Here is a 21,627-nt window from a genome sequence, read left to right as displayed (position 1 = left end):
TCTTGACTTAATTAGCACACACATTCACTCCTTGACTAAAGTAGCACATACATTCACTGGTCCCTCCATTTAGCTATCAAATAAATCCAATCATCTCATTTACCTTACGCATACATTCGCTCACCTCATTTAGCTAGCACACACAGTAACTCAATACTTTTGTTCTTACCCCATAGCTTCCGTAGCGTCAAGGATCATTAATAATTTAGTGCAAACTGCAACAATCAAGGAGCGCGTGAGTGAAGACCCGCCCTGCAGACCCCCACGCGTCACAGGTACACACAGGCCCCCACTCAGCCTTCTTTGTCAAGTCCCGACGATTAGCCACAACGTCACACAGCTCTGGAATACCCACCACAAAACACTAAACATAGATCGATACGTGAGCTAGGTGTGGCATATCGAACTGGGACAGATGAGACAGAGCAGCGTTTGACACAGACACAGATATCGTACGGCGTCCACGCGTCAGAAGGTAGGTAAGACTTAGAATCACTATGGTTCTCTCCTCTGTGGCCAGATGTTGAGAAAACGATCTCGACCCCAGGGTACATATACGCTGTACACTGGTGTCGTTGTGTACCTAGATGTCACCTCAACACTGCCTCGATCTGATCCACCTGTAACATGAGAACAGCTTACTAGATTCCGACGATCACGAACGGTTCATGACAAACCAGGGACTAATATCATGTTAAGAGACTGGTAATTGTTTAGGAGTAGGAGTAAATAAATGACACAGATCTATGTTTTTAAAAACAAATTGGGGTAAATTTCAACATTATGTCATATAAGGTTTTATAGGGGTGTTAAGAAAGAATGTTACCGTATTCGACATAATAAGCGCTTCGCTCTAATAAGCGCCAAGGGCCATATTTGCTAATAAATGGCAAGTAAACAATCCCAATTAGCATCCCTTCCGATTGATCAATGTACACAAGACTTATTTATTCGTGTATAATATGCACTCGTGTGTTATATGCACCCTTAATTATGGGCAATTAAATTCTCGAAAAATATATCTCTCGTATATAAACAGTTCAGACTGTCAGCATAAACAACGAAATTTATCTTTTAACTCTGTTTTTTTCAGCCAAAATGATATTCTAATAAGAGGCCCCTATTTCTAATTTTGAGAGCGGCCTGGGCGCTTATTACGTCGAATACGGTACATGAATTTGGGATGGTGGAGGGCATGAAAAATGGGGCATCCGCCAAACATAGTTCAGTCCCTCGAACAATCTCCATTCCTATCCTGTAATTAATGACTAGTCCCTTAATATTCCTTTATCAACAGATGAACGGGTAATTTCAGTATTTCATTATGTTCACTTAGTGAACTTCACTATATATTTTATATAAATGTTTAGCTTTCCTACTCAACATTGATTTACTGTAAATCTTGAAATTAATGCGCCTCCAAATTAATATGCCTGCTGACCCCTAGCCAAAAATGTGACTCAATATCAATGTGACTCCCCCACCCCATTCCAGTGGAATAATACATATCCTTACCTTAATCCAGTCAAACAGCAAATAGCACTGCTTATTAGCACTGAGTAAAACACTTCTGTACAACAATAAACAGTGTTTTCCTAAAAACAACACACAGTTTATATATTTATTCTGTTGACTGGCATTATGGAAGTTCAAAGGCAATAAAATAATTGAACCAACAACAGTTCACTGTTTGGAGTGCTCAGTGATGCCTAGTTTGACACGAGTGGGTAGAACTCTTGACCCCAGCAGTGATAACTCACCGAACGCCCATTACATAACTCCTATTCTTTAAATGACATTGACAAGGACTTGTTACAACTGCTGCTCAATAAACCGTGTTTGTGTATATATTCAAGCTGGTATTTCCGCGATCCAAATTCTGCATTGAGGCCACCTTATTGTTAATAGTCATTTTGGAGACATAAACATGATAAATGCGAAGTTTTTATTAATGTGAACAAAGACCACCCCCATTTTTCGCATTTAATTCACACTCATGTTAATTTCAAGATTTCCAGTATAACTAAAGAAGTGTTACCGTTTTCGACGTAATAATCGCCCGCTCTAATAAGCGCCCATGGTGATATTTGTTAATACATTGGCTAGTGAACAATCCCAATGAGCACCCCTTGGGATTGATCAATGTACACAAGACTTATTTATTCACGTATAATACACACTCGTGAGTAATATGTACCCTTAATTATAGGCAATTAAATTCTGGAAAAATATATATGTCGTATATAAACATTTCAGGCTGTCATAAACCATGAAATTTATCTTTCAACTTTGTTTTTTCCACCAAAATATTCTAATAAGAGCCCCCTATTTCTAATTTTGAGAGCACCCTGGGCGCTTATTACGTCAAATACGGTATTTGTTACCCTGTACTATGTAACCTTTTTGCAGATTACATCCACTCCATAACCCCTCAGGCAGAATGCATTTAACAGCCAAGGCTGTCGTTAGGATTACTCTTGTACCTACAAAGTATGAAAGACTTACATAGAGACCTATTATATCTCCACTGTCAAATACCCTCAGGTTTGTAATTACAAATATGGGTCGACCGATATGGTATCTGAAATCAGTATCGGAACACATCTTAGGTAATTTTGCATATACAGTAAACTACATATATAATGAACATGCTTATAACATACTGAGCGATATAACAAACTTACTTTTAGTCTTGGCCATTTGTTGTATATATGTTGTATATATGTTGATAACGAACTACGGTTATTACGAACTAAAATTAGTGGTCATGATAACTCTAAAAAGCACTTGTTGTGGATCTACCGTATTTGATGTAATAAGCGCCCAGGGCGCTCTCAAAATTAGAAATTGCTTTTTTTTTATTAGAATAAAATTTTAGTGGAAAGATCATAAATTTCGTGCTGACAGCCTGAAATGATAAAAAAGAAAAGTCTGTGTGTATTATATGTATTATATTTTTCCAGAATTTAATTGCCCATTATTAAGGTGCATATAACGCATATTTTATACGAATAAATAATTCTTGTGTACATTGACCAATCGGGAGGAATTGGGATTGTTCACTAGCCAATATGTTAGCAAATATCGCTGTGGGCGCTTATTACGTCAAATACGGTAATTATTATATGAAAACTTAGTATGAATGTTATATCATGATAACTTCCCCTCCGTCTGAAAAGTTTGGACCCCAAACATGTAAAATAAAAAAATTATGGCTTAGATAGACAATGTATATTAAACTAGTAGTATAGTAAATAACAAATGTCATAGTCTCTTTGGTATGAGGAAATATAATGTAAAGTTCTTCTACCGTTATCAGGGAATTTGGATGTGGAATCTGGCTGGTCCAGGCACTCTGTACTTGTGGTTTTTGTGAAGTAGGAGGCCTTGAGATAGTTCCACATCTTGGTTTCAGGTTTAGGATAGTTGGCTGTGTCCATTCATATAATGATTAGATCCACAACAAGTGCTTTTATGAGTTATCATGGTGTATAATTATAGTTTAGTTTCATATAATTATAGTTTAGCAAGTAATACATATATATCATCAGATAAAATGCATGTACAAAATATCAGTAGTTTCAGAAATAGTTTTTTAGATTGATTCTAGCCTTAGGTGATCCCATCCCATACTAATCAATAAGACAAAAGTTCTGTCTACAGGTTTATGGATTGCCTTGAACTATTTTATTTAAGTAAATCTGTCGTCACCTATATTAGAATAACATTCAGCAAATACTTCAATTTAACTTTAATTTAGATTCATTAAGGACTAGCCCCCATACAAGCTCGTCTATAAGTGATATCTTAATTTCTTTACAAGCACCCAGTAAATATGTCAACAAGATTAGTGCCAGTCCAACAGGATTATGTATTCCCCTCTGTCTAGCCATTCATTAACCATAGTGAGTGAGTGAGTGAGTATGGTTTTACGCCGCTTTTAGCAATATTCCAGCAATATCACGGCGGGGGACACCAGAAATTGGCTTCACACATTGTACCCATGTCAGGATTTGAACCAGGGTCTTCTGCGTGACGAGCGAACGCTTTAGCCACTAGGCTACCTGACCGCCCCTCATTAACCATAGAAGATCCAGGGTAGAATAGATCTTCAGCAATCCATGCTTTGTGATACAATGCAACTATGCTTATCATAAGAGGCAACTAACGGGATCGGGTGGTCAGGCTCGCTGACTTGGATGATGCATGTCATTGTATCCCAATTGCATGGATTGATGCTCATGATATCAATCACTGGATTGTCTGGTCCAGACTCGATTATATACAGACTGCCATCATATAGCCGGAATATTGCTGAGTGCAGCGTTAAACAACAAACAAACAATCAAATCAAAATCAGTTAGTAATTAATATTCACATATGCAGTAAAACGTGTGGGGACTGGAATTAATTAATCATTAATTATTATATCCAGACATACATGCATACGACGTTTCTGAAAGTTGTGCATTTGTTGGTGTTTGGGGTGTAGTTGAAATGGTAGGGGGAGCATTCTTTATTCAAAACTTCATGATGGAGGCAGCAAGGGGGTGGATGTTCAGATCAGACGTCTAAGGCCCCGCGATTCGCTGTGCAGAGTTGCGTCCCTTGGACACACCAGAAACCTATGATTGCGTGTTCGAATCCCGGTTGACCCCGATTATGTTTCTAGGTTTGTCAGCACCATACCCGTGCTTGTGGGTTTCACCAAAGTGATAAACGCCTTAGACCTGCATCACTCCAGGCTTTCCTCCCACATTAAGCTGACACAGAAGAGGGCAGCCGGATAGCCTACTGGTTAAAGCGTTCACTCATTAAGGCAAGGACCCGGGTTCGATTTCCAACATAGGTACAATGTGTAAAGCCCATTCCTGGGGTTCCCCGCCATGATATAACTGGAATACTGTTAAAAGCGGCGCTAAACCCAACTAACTCAAATCAGACATTGATATTTTTGTCATACTAAGGTATTATTTGGTTCCAGTCATTGGGGTGTTGGAAGTGTACAAAAGTTAGTTGTGCGTTATACAAGTTTCTCAATCAGTCTGCAGCTGTGTTATATTGCATCACATATTTGTTACTGTGTGTTATAGGCTTGGCATTGGTATAAAATAAAACTGACATTGTTTCAATTTTTCAGGTACATTGCCAATTACAAAGGTTGAGAATGGCTGTTCAAGAGCAACTTCCAATTAAAGAACTGTGTCGACTTTGCAAGAAGAGCTGTACGGAACCAAAGTTCCTGCCCTGCAAACATGCCTTTTGCAAGGCCTGTCTCCGTTTCAAGATTATAACTGTACCTGCAAATCTTCAATGGGAAGGGTTCAGCTGCCCCTTCTGCAAGAAGTACACCAAGGCCATTGATCCTGACCAGCCTCTGACAGCATGGGCTGACCAGTTCCCAGACAGATGGCAGCCAAAGAAAAAATTCACTCCGAGAGAGTTTCCAACAAAACCACAAATTGCAACAAAACCACAGACACCATTCATGGACAAACCAAGTGAGGCCACCAGATCACCTGAACCATCTTTGGTTTCTGGTGCATCTGGTTCCACAAGTAGAATTGGATCAGAGCAGAATGAGTCACCAATTACCATCTCTCGTGATTCATCCGTTGACGAAGGGAGTTCGACGAGCATATATGGATCAGTGACCTCAGAACCAATGTCACCAACACCTACCTCGGAGACATCACCTCCTGCATCACCTCTAAATCCTGAACTGGCAACACCATCACCTTCCAGTACCTTGGGGACATCACTCCCAGACTCACAAACAGTTCCTGAACCCGCCATACCATCACCTATCAGCAACTCACCATTGTCTGATATGACCGATGGACCAGAAGCAACACAGCCTTTTGAAGCAATGACTTCTGTACATTCTAAAGGACAGTCTGACATTCAAGGTACTCTTGATATGTTTACCAAAGGGACTGATAGTGAAGAAGAAATGTGTATGATCCACCCATGGAAACCAATCCTTCTTTCCTGCAAGAAATGTGTCAGTGTAGCTTGTGGTCAGTGTTTGACTGAGAGTCACAAGACATGTCGAGCTGAAGACTTTGACCCATTATCTGAAGTATGCACACTTCCAGACGTGTCCAAGCTAGTGGATGAGACCCATCGGGTGAGTTCATTTAGTGATATATGGACTTCAAGTGCAGGGAATCTTGAACAGACCCGGGTAGAACTGAGAAAGAGGATAAGTCAGATTGCAGGGAAGATGATCCAGGACATTGAGAAGGAAAAAGTGCAAATGGTCCAGAGGGTCCAACAACTGTACCGCGATGAGATCTGGAGGCTGAAGTCAGGCATCAACCCATCTGAGAGTCTGCTGAAGGAGGTCAAGCAGGTAAAGCACGACACCGAGAGTCTTTCCAGTCATCACCCAACTCAGATCGTGTTGAGGGCTGACAGCATCCTGGAAAAACAACAAGCGCTGCTGGAACACCTGGGAACTGTGGACTTTGCCTGTGTTCCTCCAGAGATCAACTTTGTGGAGAACAATATGTTTCATGTCAGCCTGGGGGACCTTATCGTTGATCCAGGTTTCTACCCTAAACATGATGTTGGTGCTGTCCAACTGGAAGTGGAACTGTCATCATTGGCGATAGCAGGTGATGGGGACAGCACTGATTCAGCTTCCAGAGATGGTTCAGATCCTGGTGTAGCTTCAGGTCTGGGTCAAACCTCACGTCCAAAAAAGAAGAAACACTCTCTCGCTAACTTGTTTTCACCAGCAAGAAAACCAGAAAAGAACAGTAAATTTTATGTTGATGCTCAATGACTGTTCCAATATGATTGAATTCCGTCATCTCCAAGGCTCCACACAGTGACACCTAGTTAATGACCATCATTGTATATAAAAGGTCAACGCCAGAGAAAAACAGAAACATTTAACCACCGATTCTTATGGGTGTAAAAGACAAAATAGTGTTGAAAATAATTAATATATGAATGTATCACAGAAAATCAGTGATGACACCAGGTGTTCGCGAAAAGGGTGAGCATGGCCCGCTCTACTGGCAGAACCCGCCACTCACACAATTTGCATTGGGTGTTCGTTGCCTAACCGCACAGCAGTAGTACTGCCTTACGATGACAGCCAGACAATCTAGCAGTGGACCAGACAATCCAGATAGTGTGTTTGATGCATACTGGGCACCGATAGCGCCCTATTGCTGATGCAGATTTATGAAGATACATTGTCATAAACTATAAGTATGTAGCTGATGGAGATACAGGGAACGAGGAGTCTCTGGTATCGTTCACATCAGGGAGACTCCTCCTATGTGGCCTGCAAGGAATATGTGTTGTTTTGTTTGTTTGTTATTACAGCCACACTCAGCAATATACTTGCTGTATGACGACGGTCTGTAAATAAATGAGTCTGGACCAAACAATCCAGTGATTCACATCATCAGCATCGATCCAAGCATTTGGGATACAATGACATGCATCAACCAAGTCAGCGAGGCTGACCATTCGATCCTGTTAAGCGCCTCTTACGACAAGCGTATTCGCCTTTAACGGTAAGCATGGGTTGCTGAAGACCTATTCTTCCCCGGATCAACCCGGGTCTCATGGAACATGTAATACCTGTGATATTAACTTATTGCTCAGACGCTCAGAGAAAAAACATTTTCGTTGTCAATACTTCTATTAAATTAACAATGTTTACAACATATTTTTGTCAGTTATTTGTTATGGGGCACTGAGAACAAAAGGTGTGTCACAAAAGGGATGACAGGTTCTGGGTGAAGTCATTTCAAAGAGACCCATGAAGATTCCGGGGTCTTCAGCAACTCATACCTGCTGTAAAAGGCGACTATGCTTGTCGTAAAAGGTGACTAACGGGATCGGGTGGTCAGGCTTGCTGACTTGGTTGATACATGTCATCGATCCCAATTGCATAGATCGATGCTCATAATGTCAATCACTGGATATTGCTGAGTGCGGCGTTAAACAACAAACAAACAAACATTTCAAAGATACGTCTCAAAAGAAGTTAAAACCGATTTTTTCATATGACTATAGTTAATCTGTCATAGCTGGTATTGTAAAACACAGCCTTCCTTTTGTGTGTATTCCTTTACTTGTTTTGAGTAATATGTATGCTCTTATATTAGAAGAGGGCAGTCGGGTAGCCTACTGGTTAAAGCGTTCTCTCGTCAAGGCGAGGACCTGGGTTCGATTTCCGACATTGGTACAATGTGTGTAGACCATTTCTGGTGTCCCTCGCCATGATGAACACCCTACTCACACACAGTACACTCTCCAAGCCTACCAGTCCATGTTTTATCCCCTTAATGCTGAGTGCCAGCCAGGGTAACAACAAGTACCATCTCTTAATGTCTATTGGTATGACGCGTCTGGGGATAGAACCCCGGACCTTCTGCTCTCCGGGCAGACACTCTACCACTCGACAACGGAGGCGGTCCTTCCGGTCAAGGACACACGCATCTGTATGTATTTATCTGTATCACTTTATTTTTTGTCAACATGCAACTTAATCTTGTTGATAATGCAACATATTTCATATTTCACCTGTACATAATCATTAAGCATGTGTTTGCTGGGTGACATCGAATCGATTCTTCACGTTGAGTCAGGACCTGCCTTCTTCACCTCATGTTGATTGGTTGCTTTGTTGTTTAACGCCGCACTCATCAATATTGCAGCTATATGACGGCGGACTGTAAATAATCAAGTCTGGACCAGACAATCCAGTGATTAATATCATGAGTATCAATCCACCCAATTGGGATCGATGACATGCATCAACCAAGTCAGTGAGCCTGACCACCCGATCCCATTAGTCGCCTTTTACGACAAGCAGAGTCACCTTTTACGGCAAGCATGGGTTGCTGAAGACCTATTCTACCCCGGATCTATCTCAATGATGTCTGACTGATGTCCCCATCATGCTGTCCCAGGACAACAACCAACTCACTGTGATATTGTGTTTTATACTCATGAATGTTCCACCTTGACTTGTTGAAAATAAATACTTGAAAATACAGGACCGTGTTCGTCTTGACAGTAATGCACCATGTTTGTCTTGACTTTGTTTGTTGTTTAACGCCGCACTCAGCAATATTCCAGCTATATGACGGCGGTCTGTAAAATATAGAGTCTGGCCCAAACAATCCAGTGAGTGACGTCATGAGCATCGCTCCACGCAATTGGGATACAATGACATGCATCAACCAAGCCAGCGAGCCTGACCACCCAATCCCGTTAGTTGCCTCTTACGATAAGCATAGTCGCCTTTTTTAAGGCTAGCATGGGTTGCTGAAGACCTATTCTACCCCGGATCTTCATGGATCTGTTTGTCTTGACAGTACAGCATGACGTGTGTCTTGACAATACAGCACCATGTGTGTCTTGACAGTACATCACCATGTTTGTCTTGTCAATACATCACCATGTTTGTCTTGACAGTACAGCACCATGTGTGTCTTGACAATACATCACCATGTTTGTCTTGACAATACATCACCATGTTTGTCTTGACAATACATCACCATGTTTGTCTTGACAGTACATCACCATGTGTGTCTTGACAATACAGCACCATGTGTGTCTTGACAATTCATCACCATGTGTGTCTTGACAGTACAGCACCATGTGTGTCTTGACAGTACATCACCATGTGTGTCTTGACAGTACATCACCATGTGTGTCTTGACAGTACAACACCATGTGTGTCTTGACAGTACAGCATGACGTGTGTCTTGACAATACAGCACCATGTGTCTTGACAGTACAGCACCATGTTTGTCTTGACAATACATCACCATGTTTGTCTTGACAGTACAGCACCATGTGTGTCTTGACAGTACATCACCATGTGTGTCTTGACAGTACAGCACCATGTGTGTCTTGACAGTACAGCACGATGTGTGTCTTGACAATACATCACCATGTTTGCCTTGACAGTACAGCACCATGTGTGTCTTGACAATACATCACCATGTTTGTCTTGACAATACATCACCATGTTTGTCTTGACAGTACATCACCATGTGTGTCTTGACAATACATCACCATGTTTGTCTTGACAATACATCACCATGTGTGTCTTGACAATACATCACCATGTGTGTCTTTACAGTTCATCACCATGTTTGTCTTGACAGTACAGCACGACGTGTGTCTTGACAATACAGCACCATGTGTGTCTTGACAGTACAGCACCATGTTTGTCTTGACAATACAGCACCATGTGTGTCTTGACAATACAGCACCATGTGTGTCTTGACAATACAGCACCATGTGTGTCTTTACAGTTCATCACCATGTTTGTCTTGACAGTACAGCACAGCGTGTGTCTTGACAATACAGCACCATGTTTGTCTTGACAATACATCACCATGTGTGTCTTGACAGTACATCACCATGTTTGTCTTGACAATACATCACCATGTGTGTCTTGACAGTACAGCACCATGTTTGTCTTGACAATACATCACCATGTTTGTCTTGACAATACATCACCATGTGTGTCTTGACAGTACATCACCATGTTTGTCTTGACAATACAGCACCATGTGTGTCTTGACAGTACAGCACCATGTGTGTCTTGACAATACATCACCATGTGTGTCTTGACAGTACATCACCATGTTTGTCTTGACAATACATCACCATGTGTGTCTTGACAGTACAGCACCATGTTTGTCTTGACAATACATCACCATGTTTGTCTTGACAATAATACACAAACCACAGTCTGACCACCTGATCACCCTCAAAGCTTATAACAGGAAGTGGCCGAGAACCTACTGCAACATCAAACATCTTACTCACTCACTCACTCACTCACTCACTCACTCACTCACTCAAATGACAACCAGCAACAATAAACATTGAGAAATTGCAACAATTTTATTAATTGGTCTTCTTTGAAGTTTTCTTTGAAGTCTGCACAGAGATATACTTTTTGAAGCCAGTCTGGAACAGCTGGTAGTATGTGAAGTACAACAGGAAGAGGACAAAATGGCCGCAGGAGTAGACCGATATGAGGACCGGGAATAAGTCTGGCAGTCTGGCTGGTGCCTTGACCACCTGACTGACCACGGTGAGTGCACCTGCACCCAGGCATGACATGGTAAACTGTAAAACAAATCACAGGAAAGTCTGACACTTGCAGAAACGACAATCTGTTCATTATGGAGTGAACTTAAAATCAATTTGAAATTATGCCCTTATCTTTTCAAAAGTGTTCAAAGTCAAAATGTAATGTATTTGTTTTGTTTGTTTGTTGATTAGTGCCACACTCAGCAATATTCCAGCTATATGACGGCGGTCTGTAAATAATCAAGTCTGGAACAGACAATCCAGTGATTGATACCATGAGCATTGATCCACGCAAATGTGATACGATGACATGCATCAACCAAGTCAGTGAGCCTGACCACTAGATCCTGTTAGTCACCTCTTACGACAAGCATAGTCACCCTTTATGGCAAGAATGGGTTGCTGAAGACCTATTCTACCCGGGATCTTCATGGGTCAAATGTAAAGTAAATTCTGAATCACTTACATGTTAAACTGAACACAGTTGGGCATTCCTGCTTCAGTATGGTTTTACTCCACGATCAGCATGTACAAATAATCGGCCATCACGACCATCCGATTGTCATAGGTCAGCTCTTTTAAACAAACATGGGTACCAGGTATCTAGCATCACCAAAGGGGGTTTCTGCTTCAGATTAACCTCAATTCCAGGCATCCATCAATAACCATCTTCCCAAGGCAAGGGAGGTAACTGACTGTAAAAGTCCAGTTTCTGCCCTTGCCGAAATAGGCTGGAATTTCTGGGTTCGATCGTAGCACCACCAGTGGCTATTACGAGTAATGTCCCTTCTAAGTCCTTCTAACTGACCAATCAGATTCCACCTCTCACATCACTTTCATTTGCTTCAGATAAAATGGTGTCGCCCTGTGAAGATGATCTGATCGATAATCAAGATACAGTCAAGTGCCGTTAATCCGTTAATGTTGGTTGCATATGATTATGTCGAATTAACGAGTATGTCGGATAAACGAAATAAGGTGGTATCAACGTTCGTGATCGAAAATTGGGCATCCTGTCAGTCATTTCATTGGTCGATCAAAGTTCGCGAAAGGTCGTTCTGACGTGACCTGTAATGGGATGTCTTAAGCGGTAGCGAGAACTTGTATCCGATTTTTAATGAGATTGAGGTAATCTAGGCATGTGATTAATCCTGTTTAGTATATTTAAAAAATTAATTATTTATTGTTAAGCAAGTTTATCTCTGCAGCGGGTGAAATATGCAGCTACTTGCCGACTCGTCTTGCATCAGAACACGGGCTGTGTACTCGAGGGCAGATGACCACAGAGTACGCTGATCACTGTGTCGGATTAACGAGACTGATTAATGAGTGATTTCAGCATTTCGTTGCAAATTAGGTGTGTCGGAGTTGGAGTGCGAGACTGTCAGATCAACGGGTCTAAATAGCACTGATTAAATCGGTTCCCATCATTTGTATCGGATAAAGCCGATTGTCGGATAAACAAGTGTCGGATTAACGAGACTTGACTGTATATATTGTACTAAAACAGATCTTACTTCGTGAAGTGGATCAGTTCATGTGAGCACCTTGATTTAAAAACATGAAAAGATTTGGAAAATATCTGTTGTGGCTAAGTTGTAGGTCCCCATGCTTTACAAATCCTGCAATCAACCGAAATTTGGACGGCAGTTTATGAACTGGATTTCGATTTCATTACGCTATTTGATTGGACTATGCATAGTGCAAGCTGTAACTCCATAATTCCAGCCTAGTTCGGCAAGGGTGGAAACTGAACTTATATAGTCAGTTATATCCCTTGCCCTGGAAAGATGTCAGTAACAAATGAAATTACATTGGTTTTGTCCACTTACAAGTATTTTCACTAAGGTTTTCCCTGCTCCCTCCGCCTGCTTGTCGGTGTAGGCTTGTTGACTGTACATCATCACTACAGTGTACAGTACAGTCAGTCCCACTGATGCCAGCAGCAGCCCGTCCTTCACCAACAGTGGCAGCATACTGAAACATCATACAACATCATCACTACAGTGTACAGTACAGTCAGTCCCACTGATGCCAGCAGCAGCCCGTCCTTCACCAACAGTGGCAGCATACTGAAACATCATACAACATCATCACTACCGCATACAACACAGTCACACCGATGGCAGTGGCAGCATACTGAAACATCATACAACATCATCACTACCGTGTACAGTACAGTCAGTCCCACTGATGCCAGCAGCAGCCCGTCCTTCACCAACAGTGGCAGCATACTGAAACATCATACAACATCATCACTACCGTGTACAGTACAGTCAGTCCCACTGATGCCAGCAGCAGACCATCCTTCACCAACAGTGGCAGCATACTGAAACATCATACAACATCATCACTACCGTGTACAGTACAGTCACACCGACGGCAGTGGCAGCATACTGAAACATCATACAACATCATCACTACCGCATACAACACAGTCACACCGATGGCAGTGGCAGCATACTGAAACATCATACAACATCATCACTACCGCATACAACACAGTCACACCAACGGCAGTGGCAGCATAATGCAACTTCATACAACATCATCACTACCGCATACAACACAGTCACACCAACGGCAGTGGCAGCATAATGCAACATCATACAACATTATCACTACCGCATACAACACAGTCACACCAACGGCAGTGGCAGCATAATGCAACATCATACAACATCATCACTACCGCGCATACAACACAGTCACACCGACGGCAGTGGCAGCATACTGCAACATCATACAACATCATCACTACCGGATATAACATAGTCCCACCGACTGCAGTGGCAGCATACTGCAACATCATACAACATCATCACTACCGTGTACAGTACAGTCACACCGACGGCAGTGGCAGCATACTGAAACATCATACAACATCATCACTACCGCAAACAAAACAGTCACACCGATGGCAGTGGCAGCATACTGCAACACCATAAAACATCATCACTACTGCATACAACACAGTCACACCGACGCCAGTGGCAGCATGCTGCAACATCATACAACATCATCACTACCGGATATAACATAGTCACACCGATGACAGTGGCAGCATAATACAACATCATCACTACCGCATACAACACAGTCACACCGATGGCAGTGGCAGCATACTGCAACATCATACAACATCATCACTACCGGATATAACATAGTCACACCGATGGCAGTGGCAGCATAATGCAACATCATACAACATCATCACTACCGCATGCAACACAGTCACACCGATAGCAGTGGCAGCATACTGCAACATCATACAACATCATCACTACCGCATACAACACAGTCACACCAACGGCAGTGGCAGCATAATGCAACATCATACAACATCATCACTACCGCGCATACAACACAGTCACACCGACGGCAGTGGCAGCATACTGCAACATCATACAACATCATCACTACCGAATACAACACAGTCACACCAAGGGCAGTGGCAGCATACTGAAACATCATACAACATCATTACTACCGAATACAACACAGTCAAACCGACGGCAGTGGCAGCATACTGCAACATCATCACTACCGCATACAACACAGTCACACCGATGGCAGTGGGACCACGTGCCATACGATCTGATTAGGGAACTGGAGTGAGTGAGTATGGTTTTACGCCACTTTTAGCAATATTCCAGCAATATTGCAGCGGGGGATACCAGGAATGGGCTTCACACATTATACCCATTTGGGGAATCGAACCCGGGTCCTCGGCGTGACGAGCGAACGCTTTAACCACTAGACTACCCCACCACTCCTGAAGGAAACTGGACATTACCTGAAGGTTGAGATGACCATGAACCACACACTGGCCAGGGGGAAGCTTGGGGCCAGGGCAGCCAGGGGCCTGCAGTGAAAGACTCCATTACACATGCTTCAGTTGGAACAGTTAATTCACAACCACCTGGTATCATTAATGTTAATGTTTCTGTTTTTCTGAACACTTTGCATTTCAATTTTATTTGAACCTGATTATATTTTACAGAGCTACAATCACAAAGGGGAGTGATGGTTCAAGATGAACTTAAGAACTCACTTATTTTTTGCATTTATGGAGAAACATTTGTATGTTTATAACACCATAATTGAAAAAATATGTTGAAGTAAATTCTTAAAGATAAATGAGTCAACAATAAAAACATAAAAACATAAAAACTGAGTTGTCATTAATACATAAAAAAATGGAGACAATGACACAAAATCAGTGATATTAAGTTTATTGAAATATAAATGCAAAAATATTGCTTGGTTAGCCAATCAAATACGATGGAATCACTTCAATTTATTTTATGCACTTACACCGCGGCTAGGAGTATGGACTTCTCATGGACTTGGAAGGAGAAGAGGAAAAACACTAAAGACGAATTAATCTGAAAATAAAAAACACATGATAATGGTCTCAATTAGTCTCAGAGCATCCTCATCTGCCATGTCCAAAACTTGATCCAGCAAACATTGCTGTAGGCATTCTGAGTCAACATGCTTGTTAAAACGGAAAAACAGTATTAGTTTAAACATGTAGATTTTGATTTGTTTGTTTGTTGTTAACGCAGCACTCAGCAATATTCCAGCTATATGATGGCGGTCTGTAAGAAATCGAGTCTGGACCAGAAAATCAGATGACATGCATTAACTAAGTCAGCGAGTCTGACCACCTGATCCCGTTAGTCGCAACGACAAGCATAGACGCCTTTTACGGCAAGCATGGGTTCCTGAAGACCTATTCTATCCTGGATCTTCACGGGTCTTCAACATGTAGACAGCACAGACATATCGTTGTGGTCCTTTGTTCAGCATTGTGGTCACAAATCAGGTGCACTGTGTCGCGAATTAATGCGCATGATACAAAAAGCTTGGCTCCCAAGAGTTTCTTAGTAGCAGAGAATGAAATTCGAGTGAGTGAGTTGTGTTTAACGGTGCTTTTAACAGTATTCCAGTTATATCACAGCGTGTCAGCTTAATGTGGGAGGAAAGCCCGAAGTGATGCAGGTCTTAGACGTTTACCACTTCGGTGAAACCCACGAGCACGGGTATGGTGCTGACAAACCTAGAAACATAATCTGGGCGCACCGGGATTCAAACCCACAATCATAGGTTTCTGGCGTGTCCAAGGGACGCAACTCTGCACCTTAGACGACTGGGGCACCCGTGCCCACCAATGAAATTCGAGAGCACACTGTTCCGTTTGGGGTAATAATTTAGCAGTCCGAGTTTGACTTCTGGGTGTGGAATTGGCCCACGAAAAAAATACACATAGTATATCCCCTGAATTGTGACAAATACGCCAAATTAGCATCCTCTGTCACCAAGTCAAGGCATTGTACCTATATCCTATCCTCAAAAAAAACTTCTTTAAGATGCATTTAGAAGTTGGAGTACTAAGTAAGGATAAGAAATGTGGATGAACAACTATCTTTATTACAATTAGGAGGGACATTTCGGTGTAGGTTCTAACACCGCTTGCTTGACAACATTGTTAGAACCTACACTGAAATGTCGCTTCTAATTGTAATAAGGTTGTTCATCCATATATCTTACCCTTACTTCAGTTTCTCAAGAGTTCATTCCAGACTGGCACGCAAATGTCTCCACATTAATTATTAAATGAGTGCGGGAGTTGGGTTTAGCATTATATGCCAGTTATCACAGAGTTCCAGCTTAATGTTGGAGGAAACCCATACAGTGAAAGCCGAGAGTGTGACCAGCCATGTTAACAAGCACAGATTGGGGCACTAACCATGATCAGTGGATCCTGGCCATTCTAAGGGCTGCAACTCTGCAAACCAATTATGTCTCCCTATATGACTTGGCCAAACGAAACCATTCTCAATATGATCAAGCTTTATTTGATAAAATCAACACTGAGGTACACCGAGGGCTTTTTAGTGGAGGGCAATTTCAAATATGGTGTATGAATCTGAGTTAGTTAGTCAGTATGTTTACACATGTAACAGATAACAGTGCAAGAACACTGTGTATAGGATGCACTACCACAGAATGTCTGTACAAGTTTACAGGTCAAGTGATAGAACACTGTATAAGATGCACTACCACACAAAGTCTGTACAAGTTTACAGGTCAAGTGATAGAACACTGTGTATAGGATGCACTACCACACAATGTCTGTACAAGTTTACAGGTCAAGTGATAGAACTGTGTATAAGATGTACTACCATACAATGTCTGTACAAGTTTACAGGCTAACTCACGAGGCCTAGAACACTGTGTATAGGATGCACTGCCATAGAATATCTGTACAAGTTTACAGGTCAAGTGATAGAACGCTGTATAGGATGCACTACCACACAATGTCTGTACAAGTTTACAGGTCAAGTGCTAGAACGCTGTATAGGATGCACTACCACACAATGTCTGTACAAGTTTACAGGTCAACTCACGGGGCCTAGAATGCTGTATAGGATGCACTACCACACAATGTCTGTACAAGTTTACAGGTCAACTCACGGGGCCTAGACTGTGTATAGGATGCACTACCACACAATGTCTGTACAAGTTTACAGGTCAAGTGAAGAACGCTGTATAGGATGCACTACCACACAATGTCTGTACAAGTTTACAGGCCAAGAGATAGAACACTGTATAAGATGCACTACCACACAATGTCTGTACAAGTTTACAGGTCAAGTGATAGAACACTGTGTATAGGATGCACTACCACACAATATCTGTACAAGTTTACAGGTCAAGTGATAGAACACTGTATAAGATGCACTACCACACAATGTCTGTACAAGTTTACAGGTCAAGTGCTAGAACTGTGTATAAGATGTACTACCATACAATGTCTGTACAAGTTTACAGGTCAAGTGCTAGAACGCTGTATAGGATGCACTACCACACAATGTCTGTACAAGTTTACAGGTCAAGTGATAGAACTGTGTATAAGATGTACTACCATACAATGTCTGTACAAGTTTACAGGTCAAGTGATAGAAGACTGTGTATAGGACACACTACCACACAATGTCTGTACAAGTTTACAGGTCAAGTGATAGAACACTGTATAGGATGCACTACCACACAATGTCTGTACAAGTTTACAGGTCAAGTGATAGAACACTGTATAGGATGCACTACCACACAATGTCTGTACAAGTTTACAGGTCAACTCACGGGGCCTAGAATGCTGTATAGGATGCACTACCACTCAATGTCTGTACAAGTTTACAGGTCAACTCACGAGTGCTAGTTTGAAGTTCTCGATGGTTGGCTTGGTCAGCACATGTAGAGATGATGGCAGCAGCATGATCAGGGTGGAACCGAGGCTGAAACAGAGAATGGTCAGTCTTACTGTAATGATCCACCCCGTGCTTCAGTCTTACTGTGATGATCCACCCCATGCTCCAGTCTTACTGTAATGATCCTCCCTGTGCTTCAGTCTTACTGTAATGATCCACCCCGTGCTTCAGTCTTACTGTAATGATCAACCTGGTGCTTCAGTCTTATTGTAATGATCCACCCCGTGCTTCAGTCTTAGTGTAATGATCCACCCCTTGCTTCAGTCTTACTGTAATGATCAACCTGGTGCTTCAGTCTTACTGTAATGATCCACCCCATGGTGCAGTCTTATTTTAATGTCCCACCCCATGCTTCAGTCTTACTGTAATGATCCATCCTGTGCTTCAGTCTTACTGTAATGATCCACCCCGTGCTTCAGTCTTATTGTAATGATCCATCCTGTGTTTCAGTCTTACTGTAATGATCCATCCCGTGCTTCAGTCTTACTGTAATGATCAACCTGGTGCTTCAGTCTTACTGTAATGATCCATCCCGTGCTTCAGTCTTATTGTAATGATCCACCCCGTGCTTCAGTCTTATTGTAATGATCCATCCTGTGCTTCAGTCTTACTGTAATGATCCACCCTGTGCTTCAGTCTTACTGTAATGATCAACCTGGTGCTTCAGTCTGACTCTGATGATCCACCTGGGGCTTCAGTCTGACTCTGATGATCCACCTGGTGCTTCAGTCTGACGCTGATGATCCACCTGGGGCTTCAGTCTGACTCTGATGATCCACCTGGGGCTTCAGTCTGACTCTGATGATCCACCTGGGGCTTCAGTCTGACTCTGATGATCCACCTGGTGCTTCAGTCTGACTCTGATGATCCACCTGGGGCTTCAGTCTGACTCTGATGATCCACCTGGGGCTTCAGTCTGACTCTGATGATCCACCTGGGGCTTCAGTCTGACTCTGATGATCCACCTGGTGCTTCAGTCTGACTCTGATGATCCACCTGGTGCTTCAGTCTGACTCTGATGATCCACCTGGGGCTTCAGTCTGACTCTGATGATCCACCTGGTGCTTCAGTCTGACGCTGATGATCCACCTGGGGCTTCAGTCTGACTCTGATGATCCACCTGGGGCTTCAGTCTGACTCTGATGATCCACCTGGGGCTTCAGTCTGACTCTGATGATCCACCTGGTGCTTCAGTCTGACTCTGATGATCCACCTGGTGCTTCAGTCTGACTCTGATGATCCACCTGGTGCTTCAGTCTGACTCTGATGATCCACCTGGAGCTTCAGTTGTACTCTGAGGTTCAGCTTTGGGCATCACTTCAGTATTTTAGTAGTGACTTAGTAGTCACATTTTTACATCACAGAGAAATACCCCTGCAGTCAACACTATCAACCACATGTTCCAAGAGTCTAATGGACATTCCTGACAAGATAACACAAGATTTCTAAGCTAGCATTAGTCACCTACAGCAACTCACCACATCAGTACCAGTGTTTCCTGGGCCATCAGCTCCTTCAGCTTGACCACCACAGACAGGCTGCACCACACGTTTGCCACCTTGTCCTGGATCGAAGAATAATTGAGGGTAAGAGAATAACCCTAACCTAACCCTAACCCTTACCCTAACCCTTGACCACCACAGACAGGCTGCACCACACATTGGCCACCTTGTCCTGGATCGAAGAATAATTGAGGGTAAGAGAATAACCCTAACCTAACCCTAACCCTTACCCTAACCCTTGACCACCACAGACAGGCTGCACCACACGTTGCCCACCTTGTCCTGGATCGAAGAATAATTGAGGGTAAGAGAATAACCCTAACCTAACCCTAACCCTTACCCTAACCCTTGACCACCACAGACAGGCTGCACCACACGTTGCCCACCTTGTCCTGGATCGAAGAATAATTGAGGATGAGAGGGGGAATCACAGCAAAATCATTGCTAGAAAGAATCTACTCTAGAATCTCCACTGGGAGACAGGCATGAGGTACTGGGGATCTGTCTTACCCCTAAATACCAACAGAGCGACAAGCATGAGATACCAAGGACCTATTCTGCCCCTCAATGCCCACAGAGTAACAAGTATGAGATACTGTGGACCTATTCTGCCCCTCAATGCCCACAGAGAGACAAGCATGAGGTACTGGGGACCTATTCTGCCCCTGAAGGCACAGAGAGACAAGCATGAGGTACTGTGGACCTATTCTGCCCCTGAATGCCCACAGAAAGAGACAAGCATGAGATACCAAGGACCGATTCTGCCCTTCAATGCCCACAGAGTAACAAGCATGAGGTATCTGGGACCTATTCTATCCCACAATGCCCACAGAGTAATAAGCATGAGGTATCTGGGACCTATTCTATCCCTCAATGCCCACAGAGAGACAAGCATGAGGTACTGGGGACCTATTCTGCCCCTAAATGCCCACAGAGTAATAAGCATGAGGTATCTGGGACCTATTCTATCCCTCAATGCATGAGGTACTGGGGACCTATTTGTATGGAATCACAATTAAGAGTATGGGGTATAGGGACCTATTCTTCACTGCAGTCAAATACACAGATAATAGTGAGTGAGTGAGTTGGGTTTAACGCCGCTTTTAACTTTTTAACCTTCCCTGCAAGATCAGCACATGGAGATGAGGACTGGTTCCTTGGCTCCTTCAGTGGAAGTACAGAATGTAACTAATGGACAGGTTGTGCAGACTGCAATCTCATTAAAATCAGATCTTAGTTCTCCCTATCACTAAACAAAGATCTGAGGACATCCCATTACGGGTCATGTCAGAACGACCTTTCATCCGACCAATCACAGCATCGCTTACCAGATCATGAAAGTGACAGTCGGAATGTGTTTTCTAAACATGCAACCTCGAAAACGTTAAAACGGGGTATTCCGAACGACAGTTACGGCCCGTACGACTAATTCAGTCAAAATTATCGTCTGTCTCTCGCTTCCGTGGGATAAACATATGAATGGAGGAGGCATTGCAAAGTACGTGGGAAGCTCTGCCATACAATCGTAACTATATATTAGACATTCCAGATTGTTCTTTTGTTCAGTTTTCAAAATTTTAATCGTGAACTGTGTCAACATATTTTTCAAGCATAGTCTGAAATGGAAGTCGCCAGGTTGAAACGAGTGCCGTAAAGCTCAAGAAAGCTGCTTTCTCATTGGCTGATATCAACTTCTTGTTATTCATTTCAGTGGTCGGTCAAAGTTCGCGAAAGGTCGTTCTGACGTGATCCGTAATAGGATG

At 42.6% G+C, this 21,627-nt stretch overlaps 2 protein-coding genes across 3 annotated transcripts in view; one reads left to right on the top strand and one right to left on the bottom strand.

The window, feature by feature from the left end:
• The first annotated feature begins 267 nt into the window (after positions 1-267).
• LOC124149417 lies at positions 268-7,315 on the top strand. Of its 2 annotated transcripts, none has more exons than XM_046520994.2 (2): positions 268-479; positions 5,141-7,315. In XM_046520994.2, the coding sequence occupies exon 2, from the start codon at positions 5,168-5,170 to the stop codon at positions 6,788-6,790; it is 1,623 nt and encodes a 540-aa protein (XP_046376950.1). In that variant the 5' UTR covers positions 268-479; positions 5,141-5,167; the 3' UTR covers positions 6,791-7,315. The 2 variants fall into 2 exon arrangements, with proteins under 2 accessions (XP_046376950.1, XP_046376949.1); XM_046520993.2 differs by having other exon boundaries at positions 269-475.
• Positions 7,316-10,874: 3,559 nt separating this feature from the next.
• LOC124149446 (dolichyl pyrophosphate Man9GlcNAc2 alpha-1,3-glucosyltransferase-like) overlaps positions 10,875-21,627 on the bottom strand; it is a 28,365-nt gene continuing 17,612 nt past the window's right edge. Inside the window, exons 9-15 of the mRNA XM_048399310.1 lie at positions 19,841-19,926; positions 18,305-18,389; positions 15,403-15,473; positions 14,882-14,950; positions 13,167-13,319; positions 12,918-13,062; positions 10,875-11,121 (exon numbers count right to left, since the gene is read on the bottom strand). Coding sequence (XP_048255267.1) covers positions 10,897-11,121; positions 12,918-13,062; positions 13,167-13,319; positions 14,882-14,950; positions 15,403-15,473; positions 18,305-18,389; positions 19,841-19,926 — 834 coding nt within the window. The 3' untranslated portion in view covers positions 10,875-10,896. The remainder of the gene's footprint in view (positions 11,122-12,917; positions 13,063-13,166; positions 13,320-14,881; positions 14,951-15,402; positions 15,474-18,304; positions 18,390-19,840; positions 19,927-21,627) is intronic.

Source organism: Haliotis rufescens, unplaced genomic scaffold (assembly GCF_023055435.1).
Source record: "Haliotis rufescens isolate VD_foot unplaced genomic scaffold, xgHalRufe1.0.p SCAF_2, whole genome shotgun sequence".
Taxonomy (NCBI): domain Eukaryota; kingdom Metazoa; phylum Mollusca; class Gastropoda; order Lepetellida; family Haliotidae; genus Haliotis; species Haliotis rufescens.
Note: the sequence above shows the minus strand (reverse complement) of the source record. Positions and strands in the feature narration are given on the sequence as shown.